Raw genomic sequence first — 13,115 nt, forward strand, 5'->3', positions numbered from 1 at the left:
AGACCAGTAATTGTTATTGGTCTAGTTTCCCAGACACTTACGGAATGGGCGAAAATGGTACGCCAAGATCTTAGGGGAAAAGATATTCCCCAGGAGACATCTGATTTGATAGAACAGATCATACAAGGGCTACGGTTTATCTGTGACGCAGCCTTGGACACTACTCCCTTGTTAGGGCATGCATCTAAGTTAGCAGTGATCCTCAGACGTGTGCTGTGGTTGAAATGCTGGTCAGCTGACCTAGGTTCCAAAAAGACTTTGACCAATCTCCCTTTTCAGGGGAATCGTCTATTTGGAGCCACCCTAGATGAAATCATTAAGGATGCCACCGGGGGCAAGAGTACTTTTTTGCCACAGGCTGCAAAAGTTAAGGGACCTCGCAACAAGCGAGGACCTTTCTTTACCGCCCATAAAGGGCGCCCGGCTGGTACTCCCGGGAAAGGCAAGACTCCTCCAGGAGGGTTCAAGAAGGGATGGTCGGACAAGCAGAGGACCAACCCAGCCAAACCCGAAGTAAAGGAGTACACAGCCTGAAGGTGCGCCCCCACCCGATTTCAGGGTGGGGGGACGTTTTCACCGGTATTCAGGACATTAGATCGAGCATCTACCACTACTACCGGTGCGATTCTTCCCTTCCAACATTTAAGTACAGGAAGCGGTAGTTACCGTTCCCTGTATAGATCTTTTCCTTTACCTTTTCCTAAGATTAGTCCCGATACCTCACAGGAATCGGATCTGATTGACCAGATAGGCCAAGTAGCCTCTAGTCGGGTGACTTCGGTCCCTGAGGTTCAACCAGAAAAGATCACCTTTCCTGATAACTATCAGGTATCTGATAAATGTGTGGGAACAGAAAACGACCAGACTTTCTCGGATGGTCGGGGCCAGATAGCTCTAGGGACGCCTGGTTCAGATCCTATCAGCGCCAGTGGTCCTAGAAATTCTAGGCTGGCCTCTTCAAGCCGGCCTGGCCGACTTGGACATGTTAGTCGCAGACGTTCCGTGGGAACTTCGTCTCAGGGAGTGTCTGTAGTCTCTAGGACCTATTTACCTTCGTGCTTTACAGTCGCTGGTTTTAATGGCCTGGCCATTGAGACCCAAGTACTGAAGGACAGAGGTTTGTCTACTTCAGTCATTCCTACCCTTATTAAAGCAAGGAAAGCGACTTCCAGCAAAGTCTATTATCACACATGGAAGACTTACATTGCGTGGTGCGAATCTTTAGGATTTCCTCCACGTACCTATTCGGTGTCTCGAATATTGGCCTTTTTGCAACAAGGGGTTGAGCAGAAGCTAGCCTTGAGCACCATCAAGGGTCAAGTTTCAGCATTAGCAATCTTCTTTCAGAAACCTTTAGCTACCAAATCCTTGGTGCGGAATTTCATCCAGGGGGTGCGGCACCTGGCTCCTCCAGTCCGCGCGCCCTTACCGCCCTGGGATCTTAGTTTGGTTTTGTCGGTTCTACAGAAACCTCCCTTTGAAAACATCAGGGAGATTCCCTTGCTTACTTTATCCCAGAAGGTGGCCTTCTTGGTGGCTATTACTTCTGCTCGCAGGGTGTCAGAACTGGCTGCATTATCATGCCAGTCCCCATACCTAGTGATTCATAGGGATAAGGTAGTACTTCATCCTAAGCCATCTTTTCTTCCTAAGGTGGTTTCAGATTTTCATCTGAATGAAGATATTGTACTACCTTCCTTGTGTCCTCAGCCCAAGCATCATCGGGAACATGCGTTGCATTCCTTGGATGTGGTTCGGGCAATCAGGGTATACCTGAAAGCTACGGAATCATTCCGTAAGACGGATTCACTTTTTGTGATCACGGATGGCCCCAGAAAGGGTTTGCCTGCATCTGCCGCGACCATTGCCAAATGGATTAGACAAACGGTGGTACAGGCTTATTCTATTAAGGGTCAGAGTCCTCCGTTCCCTGTTAGGGCGCACTCCACTCGAGCGCTCAGTACTTCCTGGGCCTTTCGCCATCAGGCGTCAGTGGTCCAGGTATGTAAGGCGGCCACTTGGTCGTCGGTACATACCTTTACTAAATTCTATAAAATTGATGTGACGGCATCGGCGGATGCCTCATTTGGCCGCAAGGTTTTGCAGGCCGCAATTTGAGGAGACCGGTGGTCTACCTCGAGGGTTTTTTTCTGTTTGAAAATTGTTTTGTTGAGTCTCATCATTAAGGATGAGCATTGTAAACTTCTAGTTGGCACCGGTTGGGCCTTCTAGATTGGGATTTGATTTCCATTTTCCCACCCCTCAGTTGTGATACTGCTCTGGGACGTCCCGAAGGTGGTGTATCACCGAGGACTACGTCTGTCGATGAGCGCTAGAGAAAAATGGATTTTTGTAAAATCTTACCGTAAAATCCTTTTCTCTTAGCTCATCGACAGACGTAGTCCCCGCCCCTCTGTTTTGGAGTTGGGTTGGGTTAAATTCTCTAAGCACTGCTTTTTCACATAACTGATTTGCTGAGGCAGAGAGAGAGAGGATATACCCTCTGGGACTGCCCCTAGGGTGTGACCAGAGCTTTTTAATTTCCTGTCTAGTCCTGCTCCTGCGGAGGTAACATAACCCGAAGGTGGTGTATCACCGAGGACTACGTCTGTCGATGAGCTAAGAGAAAAGGATTTTACGGTAAGATTTTACAAAAATCCATTTTTCTTTCTCCAGCCTCCCTTATTGCCCTGTTCACCTGCTACAGACCTAAGCAGAAAGCTCTTTGTGAGCTTTGTGTTGGAGCTTACACAGGTCTAGGAAACCTCCAACCCATGATGATTTGCTAATACATGAAATGGCACATCTCTGGGGTGAACATGTTTATTCCCTGTACCCAGAAGTACATGACCGCTCCAAAGGCTTAGGCAGGTGAGCAGAACAGCGGGGTAGGGAAGCACAGGTGAGTATCAGACAGGTGAAAAAGGCTATCAAGGAAAGCCAGAATGAGCTAAGTGACAACTGTACTATAAGCTCCATCCACGATGGTTCTTTTGTGCATCATCCATAATAACCAGTCAGATTCTACCTTTTAATTCTTCAAGTCTTTGAGAAAATAAAAGGTCCAATTCGTAGAAGTGGGCAATGCCAGTTGACAGTTCTTACCTCTTAACACCTTGTAATCAGAGGCCTGCTGTAAATTATATTGCTGATCAGTTGCATTCCTTGTCCTGTCAGGTGACGTCATTCAGCACTCCACCCACTCCAGAGCGCAACAACCGTCCGTCCTTCTTTTCTCCGTCCCTTAAGAGGAAAGTGCCCAGGAACAGAATAGCTGAGATGAAGAAGTCACACTCCGCAAATGACAGTGAGGAGTTTTTCCGGGACAGTGATGACGATGGAGGTAGGCCATAGAAGACAATTTTCACCATTTGTATGCATAACTGCTGATTGGAAGCATTGGGTTGCTTGCTTGGAATATTTCCCTCCTAAATGGCAAACCGAACAATTTTTTTTTTTTTTTTGTACATCTCTAGCCAAACTGTTGTTTTGATTAGTGGGGAGGAGTTAGAACCTGATATATAAATGAAATACACTTCCTGATTATTATGTACAAGTTGACTTTCTCTCTTGTGAAATTTTGTATATTCTCTGGTCTTTAGTACACTTACTGTCAGGACACAAATTCAGATAAAATACATATATGGGGCTGTTTTACCTGCCAAGGATTTGGTTGTTCATCCAGTCTTGAGATTTACAAAGCTCTGCCACACAGCACAGCCAAAAGGGTGACACCACTTTTGTCTGTGACAGACTGCAGAAGGGATATTGTGGTTTCCTTTCATAACCTCATCCTGCTTACTGGATAGTGAAAGAGAAGTGGGACCTTGATGAGGGCATCTCCCTTCTTTCTCCTCCGATCATCATATTCAGAACCTGAATGGCTCCCAGTCCTGCCCCTCCCTGTCCCAGCTGAGCTCTGTTGTATAGGATATTGCAAAATCAAGTACTTGGACTGCATTTAAATAAATCTATTTCATGATGTATTTATGATCATTATTTTACATCTACCTGGCATGCAGTTTGAAAGTTTATATAACCAAGTCGTTTTTGTAAGTTTCGGATATTATTCGCTCCTGTTAGCTATTGTTACCAAAAAAATGAGGGGAAAATCCCTTCAAATCGTAGAGGTTTACTTTCACTTCCTGTCCCATCTCCAAGAGAGGATGTTAGGCGAACCGCAAAAAAAAAAAAAAGTTTTCGGTATGCATAACTTGTAAAGTTCAATTCCAAGTATGACCTTAATTGCATACACGTATTTGTCCAGTTTGAGCAATGTACATATTCATACCTCATGCCTTAGAGCCCGCTGTGGAATCTGACAGTCACTATAGTAGTTGATGCTTCTATAGAGATTGTCTGCAATATTCTGGGTTCTGTGCAACTGCCCCACTGCCGACTGATCTCAAGGGGTTGCTTGCTTGATGCTGCTGCCATTCATACAATGCATTGTATTTTTAGTTTTTTTTTCTGGAAATACAAGGCCCTCTGATTGAATGACATGGAAAGGAGAGGTAATGTCATTTATTCGAGTATTCAAAAAAAAAAAAATAAGATATTCTCTGAATGGTGGCAGTGCTGATTTAGTGTTTTAGAAACTTCACAGTGGACACTGCAGTTCCAAGCTAGTCTGTTAGCTTGGAGGAAGAGGCGAGGGAGGGGGGTGTCTTGCCATCCTAGGCCAAGGGCTGTGTGTTTCCATTGATGCACACAGTGTATGGAGACACAACTCTTGTCCCTGCAGGGGTGGCTCCATAGGATGCTACAAGAGAGAGGAGCCACCATGAAACCGGTAACCTGGGACAGCATTCATGGCACCAGCTCAAACAGAAGCCAAGATGGAGGCAAGGAAAAAAAAGTTGACGTTGCATACTCAGTAAGTAATTAAATCAGCTGCTGCAACTGTTTAAAAAATGAAAGTTTAAAATCACTTTAATCAAAGAATACGCAGCCAAACTCCTGTACATTCCTAAAGGTGCTTCTCTATATAACCATCCTGTAAATCATTCCACAGATCTACACAATGTAACAAACCTGAGGTCTCGCTCACTCTCTGGAACGGGAAGATCATTGGTGGGGTCATGGCTGAAGTTGAACAGAACTGACGAGAACTTCCTTCTCTATGCACACCTGACCTACGTCACCCTACCACTGCAGCGCATCCTGTCTGGTAAATCCCTGACCATTCAAAGTTTATTTACTACTTGTTCATCTCTTTCAAATAATTTGGATCTGAGATATAAACATTGAAATGACACTTTTCACAGAACCTAAAGGGTTTCTAAACCCAATAACAAATACTGATCACATTGCAGACATAGTTTTACTGTCCTTAGACATGGTGCCTGCATTAGTTTCCTTTTTTACTTTTTTCCCTTTTAATTTAACCTGGTAATTCTTCCATTACCATATTTCCTGTCCTGTCATATGTAGTCCCAACACACTCTTTCCTAGGGTGACAACGCTGCTCAGTATGGTTGTCACCCTAGGAAAGGGAAAATTAACAGAACATAACTGTATGATTGGAGGCTATTAGGGCACCAATATCCCAAAAATAGTCTATCCAACAAATTGTTCACCATCTATCTGTAGGGGAGGATTCTTCCACTGACCACAAATGTAAGAAGCATTCTTCCCACTGTTTATTACAGTTTTGTATATGAGCTGTTGATATAATAACTATTAGCAGAAGTTCCTTTATGGTAAAAGGTTGGGAGAGGCTCCTTTAGAGGCTCTGCATCCCCGACCCTCCCCATGCAGCAGTAGAGCCCAGTCCATGATCTATTGAGCGTTGATTACAGTGGCGAGCAATAGATCACTTTTGGAAGTTTTTCTCTTGCTACATTGTAGAGCTGGATCGATTTTCCCTGACCTTATCCAGAACCCTCACAAAGTAGAAAAAATGAAAACTAAAATGTTAAATTAAAGAAATAAAAAGACTGTTACATACCAGTTTTGTATTGTAGGAATAAGGTTTTTAAGTTTCTAAAATTCCTCAATACCAATATAATAAAATGGAAGAATAATATTAATAAAACAGAAAAAATAGAGATTAATTATGTAAAAATTATAATAAAATTAACGTCTAAAGAAAAACCTTAATAATCCCTCAATTCTCACATTGAAATAATCAGGTTTAATATTCTGGATAACTTTGTTTTTTTATGAATGAGTATTCGAGATTTTATAAATTATTTTTTCTCTTACGTCCTCCGACAGTCGCCGCCCCACTCATACAGTCTTCACCAATGGGTATTGACTTCATCTCCACAGGAGTAACTAGGTATAAGACTTGTTAAAAAACAAAGCATTTACATAGACACACCCATGGGGGCTGTCCCACTGGTCCAACACCCATGGGGGCTGTCCCACTGGTCCAATACCCCCCGCATCAGCCATCCCAACTCAGTTTGTCTTCTGCCTAGTTAAGGAGTAAGATAGGCTTCCCTGTGCTGGGGCTACAGTCTCAGCCTTTCTTCTATTTTATGATTTATTTGCTGCAAATGTGTTTTTTCTACTAGCACTACTAACTGTTTATTTTGTCAGCGTTAGTCGGATCTTCGGATGAAGACGGCGTTTGCGGAGCTGGGAGTCGGACTGGTCATCCTGGTTTTCCAGGACAGAGGGCCTGATGGAATCCCAGCCCGCCATCGAGCATTTAGCGGGCTATGTGTTCGCCCTGGCCTCGCAAACGACCCATCCCTGTCCTCAGGGATGCAGCCTGCGAGGTGGCTACCACGTCTAGACGCCTCATCCACGGTTCTCCGTGCACTGCTAGCGTCCTGCGTTTGTGGATGACGGCACCCCTGCCATCTGAGGGTGGGCAGTTTCCCGTCGATGAGGCACCCCACGCCATTGAGTACAGGTAAGTACATTCTGTGTGGGGCCTCTGTCTGGGGCTGGCAGTCCTGTGTGTCTGTGTTATCCCCTCATGTCTGTGCGTTTTTGGGCTCCCTGATTCCGGTCCCTGCGGGGGTTTTTTCTCACAGCCAGTGTGCTGTGGGGGTCCCTCTCCTGTGTCACTTTAGGGTGCTATTTGGAGGTACAGACACGTGTGGCGACCGCTGCGGGGTTAAACACCGCCGGTTCGCCATTTTAGGTGTGGGCAGCATGTCTGGCTTCACTGTGGGCGCTTATACAGCATTGTATGTGGTGTGTTTTGGAGCCTTGCGGCGCCATCTTGTGTGTGGCAAAACGCTTGTTCCGAGTCGGTGGCCATTTTCCCGTAGCCTCCCATTACTTTCTATAGGCAACCATTTTTCCTTGGCCTGCAGTCTCAGTTCAGTCTTCTGCGGTGACCTCACTTCCTCCTTCTGTTCAGAAGAGATCGGCTGTGGTGGTAACACTTGTGGGGGTCTGTCTGCTGTCCTTTTTTTTGTGTGCAAAATACTTCTGGCTATCAGTTTATCCTGCTCAGGGGTCTGTTTGTCACAGTCTTGTAGCAGTGTGCTGTACCAGGGCCAGTACCTTTCAAAAAAAAGAAAAAAAAAAAACAAACTTTTTTACTATGGAATCTCTGGACAAAAAATTTCCCACAGCCTTAGTGGGGGATTCAGGTTCCTCTGAATCTTCTGCTCTGTCTACCTTGTCTGCTGCAGTGGCGACTTTGGTGTCCAAAGTGGATATTCTGATGACTGAACGTGCTGACAGAAAAAGGCCTTGTTTTTCCTTGTCTTCTGATTCTGAATCGGATATGGTTGCCGTAGGTGGCGTGCCCCTTGAAGGGTCTCGCTCTTTTCTGTCTGAGGGGGAGGCGGAGGTTGCAGGGGTGGATGATTCCCCCCCTGGGACGTCCGAGGACCGCGCAGCTATGGATGCGCTAATTCTTACCATTAAGGAAACACTACATTTAGAGGATGAGCCCAATCCTCCGGGCATTGTGTCTTCTTTTGGTACACACAGGACCCGCAAGGCGGCGCAGGTGTTCCCTTTGTGGTGCCTAAGAGGTTTCAACTCCTTTATCCCTTTGCGTCTCCTACCGATTCGCGCTGGTGTGTGGCACCTCAGGTGGATCACACTGTGGCCAGACTGTACAAGGCCACTCTGGTACCCACCGAAGATTCTCCGGTGTTTAGGGATCCTATGGATAGGAGGATGGAATCCCTTGCCCGCCATGCCTACATGGTGGCGGGTTCCCTGCTAAAGCCTATTTTCGCCTCTGTCATGGCGGCTCAGGCTGTGGCGGATTGGACCAAGGTGCTAAGACGCACCCTGGTGGCTGATTCTGAACCAGATCTATCAAGGAGTCATGTATTTGTGCGATGCGGCCTTGAATGAGGACCCATTAGCTGCGCGCCTGTCCAGTGTCGCGGTGATTAACTGTCGCCTGATATGGTTGAAAAGCTGGTTGGCTGACCAGACTTCAAGGAAAACAGTGGCTGACATCCCCTATGCGGGGTCTCCCCTGTTTGGGGAATCACTGGATGAATTGGTAAAGGGGGTCACTGGGGGCAAGAGCACTCTGCTGCCCCAGAATCCTAAAGGCAAGTTTTTCCACGGTAAGCGGGGCCCCTCCTTTAAACCAAATCAGGGGTCCTTTCGTGCCTTCAAGGCACAGAACAAGGGCAAACCCTTCAAGGGCCAGGGTGGCCAGAGAAAGCCCTGGGCGGGCAAACCTAAATCCGGCCAAGCTGGTGCGGCGGCCCAGTCCGCCTCTACCCGATGGGGCGCCCTCACCCGTTTCAGGGGTGGGGGGAGGTTTGCACGGTTTCCTCCAGCCTTGGCTGCTCCGAATTCCGGACAGGTGGGTTCAGGAAATCATTCGATCAGGTTACAAGATCGAGTTCCTTTCGCGGCCGGCGGACAGATTCTTTTCCTCAGATCTTCATTTGACCCCAGGGCGATTACAGGACTTTCATCAGGCGGTACAAGATCTCCTCGCCCAGGGGGTGATCGTCCCGGTGCCTCATTGGGACAGGTTTCGGGGGTTTTACTCAAATCTGTTCACTGTGCCCAGAAAGGAGGGCAAGGTGCGTCCTATTCTGGACTTAAAAGCTCTGAACCGCTTTGTGCGCGTTCGGAAGTTTCGCATGGAATCGCTTCGCTCGGTGGTAGCTTCCCTGAGTCCAGGCGAATTCCTGGCCTCTATCGACCTGAAGGATGTGTATTTACACATCCCCATTTTCGAGGGTCATCAGAGGTACCTCCGATTCGCTATCGCGGAGGAACATTATCAGTTTGTGGCGTTACCTTTCGGTCTTGCTTCGGCTCCAAGGGTGTTTACCAAAGTGCTGGCTCCTGTTCTGGGCCTGTTACGGGCACAGGGCATTGCGGTCTTGGGGTATCTAGACGATCTCCTGTTAAGATCGAGTGGCAGCCAGAGCCTGCTGCGCGATCTTTCCACTACAGTTCAGACGCTTCAGGAGTTCGGGTGGACCATCAACGTGCAGAAGTCGACCTTGTCTCCTTCGGTTCGTCTCCCATATTTGGGAATGGTTCTGGACTCTGCTCAAGCGAAGGTGTTCCTGCCGGAGGACAAGCTCCGGACCCTACAGAACGAGGTCGGGGCCCTCAGGGAAAACGAATCCTCGTCACTCAGGACCTGTATGCGGTCCCTGGGGCTGATGGTGTCAGCCTTCGAGGCGATACAGTTTGCACAGTTTCACACGAGGTCTCTCCAAGCGGAGATCCTGGCCAGATGGGACAGGCTCCCTCAGTCTTTGGATCTGAGAGTGTCTCTGAGTCCCCAAACCAGCATGGATCTTCTGTGGTGGCTTCAGTCCCCGGCTTTGGCGGACGGAAAATCTTTCCGGCCGTTACTATGGACAGTGCTTACCACGGATGCCAGCCTGTCGGGGTGGGGTGGAGTCCTGGGCAACCTGTCTGCCGAGGGCACTTGGTCTGGTGGCGCCGGACTGGCCACGCCGGTCCTGGTACGCAGACATCGTTCACCTGGCCGCCGAGCCTCCATGGCGGCTACCAATGCGAGAAGATCTACTGTCTCAGGGACCGATCTTCCATCCTGCTTTACAGTCGCTGGCTTTAACGGCATGGCTGTTGAAAGCCAGGTCCTGAGAGACAGGGGTCTTTCCTCAGAGGTCATTCCTACCTTTCTCAAGGCTAGAAAAGCCTCATCTGGTAAGATTTATTACCGTACATGGAAAGCTTATTTTGCCTTTTTGAGTCCAGGGGCTTCTCTCCTCGTTCATACTCGGTGGCGAGGGTGTTGGCTTTCCTTCAGTCTGGTGTGGTCCAGCACCTTGCGTTGGCCACGATTAAGGGCCAGGTATCTGCTCTGGCTGTCCTTTTTCAGCCCCCCGTGGCGTCTGATTCTTTGTTTCGCACCTTCATTCAAGGTGTGCGTCATTTGGCCCCTCCTCGAAGGGAACCCTTACCTCCATGGGACTTGAACTTGGTTCTGTCCGTGTTACAAGGTTCCCCGTTTGAAAACATCAGGGAAATCTCGTTGACTCTGCTGTCTAAAAAGGTTGCCTTTCTGGTGGCGATCACTTCTGCTCACATAATGTCAGAGTTGGCGGCTTTGTGTTGCCGCTCCCCTTACCTGGTAGTTCATAGGGATAAGGTGGTCTTGCGACCTAACTCGTCCTTTCTTCCAAAGGTGGTTTCTGATTTTCACCTTAATGAGGACAGTGTTCTGCCTTCGCTCTGTGCGAATCCTAAGCATCCTAAGGAGGTTGCCCTGCATTCCTTGGATGTTGTCAGGGAGATCACGGTTTACCTGTCGTCAACTGAATCCTTTCGGAAATCGGATTCTCTTTGTCCTTCCTGAGGGACCTCGGAAGGGTATGGCTGCGTCTGCGGCGACGATTTCAAAATGGATCAGACAGACAATTGTGCAGGCCTATTCTTTGAAGGAACGGGTACCGCCCTTTCCTGTCAAGGCGTACTCTACCAGAGCGGTGAGTGCGTCATGGGCTTACCGGCATCAGGCCTCGGTGGCCCAGGTGTACAAGGCTGCGACTTGGTCGTCAGTGCACACCTTTTCCAAATTCTACAAAATTGATGTTCTGACATCAGCTGATGCTTCCTTTTGCCGCAAAGTTCTCTGTGCGGCAGTACCGTGAGGGGACCCTGGTTTTATTGTGGGTCCCTGGCTGTTGGGGTTGTTTATTCCCTTGGTTATTTCCTTTCCTGGGTTGTTGCTCATGTTGAGCCTTTTTTGTTACCCAGTGGGTTACCTTTCTGTTCATGTAAGGTTCCTTTCTCTGATGTGGGTACTGCGTTGCCTTTCTGACAGTTGCGTTTCCCACCCCTCATGTCTACACTGCTTTGGGACATCCCATTGGTGAAGACTGTATGAGTGGGCGGCGACTGTCGGAGGACGTAAGAGAAAACTGAATTTTTGTAAAATCTTAACGTAAAATCCCTTTCTCCGAGTCCTCCGACAGTCGCCGCCCCGCCCCTCTATTGGGGTTCTTATAGACTTAACTGCTTGCTACGAAACTGGGTTGGGATGGCTGATGCGGGGGGTATTGGACCAGTGGGACAGCCCCCATGGGTGTGTCTATGTAAATGCTTTGTTTTTTAACAAGTCTTATGCCTAGTTACTCCTGTGGAGATGAAGTCAATACCCATTGGTGAAGACTGTATGAGTGGGCGGCGACTGTCGGAGGACTCAGAAAGGAATTTTACGGTAAGATTTTACAAAATTCCCTGTCCCCACAGAAAGAGGGGTGTCTCCGTTTTGGTTAGACGTATGACCCTAGAATGAAACCTACCTCAGAAGCTTCAATTTGCCGCCCTTTTGAGCATTAAGAAAAAGGAAGCTACATATCCGATTTAAGGGAAAACACTCCTTTCACACCATATGTGAGGAGATTCCTGGAATAAAGCATTTGCAATGTTTGCCATATATTTAGGAGTGATTGGTGTCACTTGTTGCCTGGAATTACCTACCAATGATGGCGAACCTTGGCACCCTAGATGTTTTGGAACTACATTCCCCATGATGCTCAACTACACTGCATGAGCATCATAGGAAATGTAGTTACAAAACATCTGGGGTGCCAAGGTTCGCCATCACTGATGTCCTAAAGAATGCATCCAATCACAGCTGTGTGCTTATACTTTTTTCCTCTCTTTGCAGATATCTTGGAGGTGAGACAGAAGCCAATCCTGATGTCATAGCAGAAAAAGTTGTCGCTACCATCTGAAAACTGAAACTCCACTGCCAAAGTGCCTCCTTGACCTGCAGTGGTTTCCTTTGATAACACTACCACCTTGTGTCTGTGAGCAGAAATGCACTGGGCGTAATAAATGAAATTGACTGTTGTCCAGGCTGACTACCCCGCCCTGGTCCCTGCAGTAAGAAGAGGGTTAAAAATAATAAAAAAACAAACTACCAGCCAATCTAAAGTGCCTCTCTAACCCTTCCCAGGCTGACATCACACAGTGTTCTGGTCGGAGACTTGATTAAAAGGGGTTGTGTTCAAAACTAGCAGGCTTTAAAAACAATTTGTTTATATCCTACTTTTGATTGCAAGTGCAAAATGAACAAACGAAGGGACAGTGCACCCACTGCTAATGCTGTCCGCGCTTTGGTAAGCGATTTCATTGAATGTTACGCTGTGGGGCAATGGAACTATTATGTATTTTGGCGTCCGTGTTCCATGAGTGAGACAGAAATGCGTTATTTGTAAGCGAGGAATTCTAATCGCTCGCCATTGGAAAAAATTCTCTCAGTGTGTAAAAGTCTTTCTGTTTTCCTTTTTTATTTCGTGTTTGCACCTGAGTCTTTCCTATGTGTGTTTTTTTTCTTTGTTTTTAATTTTTTTTTTTAACAGAAAAATTGTGCAATCCAAATTCTGTACCTGTTGAGTAACCCATTTTATTTATTAATTTTCATCTTTTGTAAAAAAAAAAAAAAATGAAATAACGTGTACACTATGAGGGAAAACTAAAAGAATGGTGTCCTCTGAACTTACTAGACCTGAATATTTTTTTTTTTTTTTTTTTTTTGTAATTTGTAAGCGAGTTAAAAGGTCAATATAACTGTTGATTTTTGAAAAACCTTGTTGACAATTTTTTTTTTTGAGATAGACTTTTGTGTATGTATTGACAGACCATCACATTTCTCTTGGAAATTTCTCTTTGCCCCTGGTAGCCAAAAAGGAGTAGCAGAGGAGTGAATGGGGCAGATGTGTACCTCTTGTGGG

The 13,115-nt window shown here is 46.9% G+C and overlaps 1 protein-coding gene across 3 annotated transcripts in view; it reads left to right on the forward strand.

Annotated features, from left to right (window-relative positions):
• The window catches only part of KIAA0930, a 113,472-nt gene extending 100,816 nt beyond the window's left edge, over nucleotides 1-12,656 (forward strand). For all 3 annotated transcript variants that reach the window (XM_082256651.1, XM_082256652.1, XM_082256653.1), the window contains exons 8-10: nucleotides 3,178-3,343; nucleotides 5,015-5,170; nucleotides 12,047-12,656. In XM_082256651.1, coding sequence (XP_082112777.1) covers nucleotides 3,178-3,343; nucleotides 5,015-5,170; nucleotides 12,047-12,087 — 363 coding nt within the window. In that variant the 3' untranslated portion in view covers nucleotides 12,088-12,656. The remainder of the gene's footprint in view (nucleotides 1-3,177; nucleotides 3,344-5,014; nucleotides 5,171-12,046) is intronic.
• Nucleotides 12,657-13,115: the final 459 nt, after the last annotated feature.

The sequence above is a fragment of the Pelophylax lessonae genome, assembly GCF_965119305.1.
Source record: "Pelophylax lessonae genome assembly, chromosome: 4".
In the NCBI taxonomy this organism is placed as follows: domain Eukaryota; kingdom Metazoa; phylum Chordata; class Amphibia; order Anura; family Ranidae; genus Pelophylax; species Pelophylax lessonae.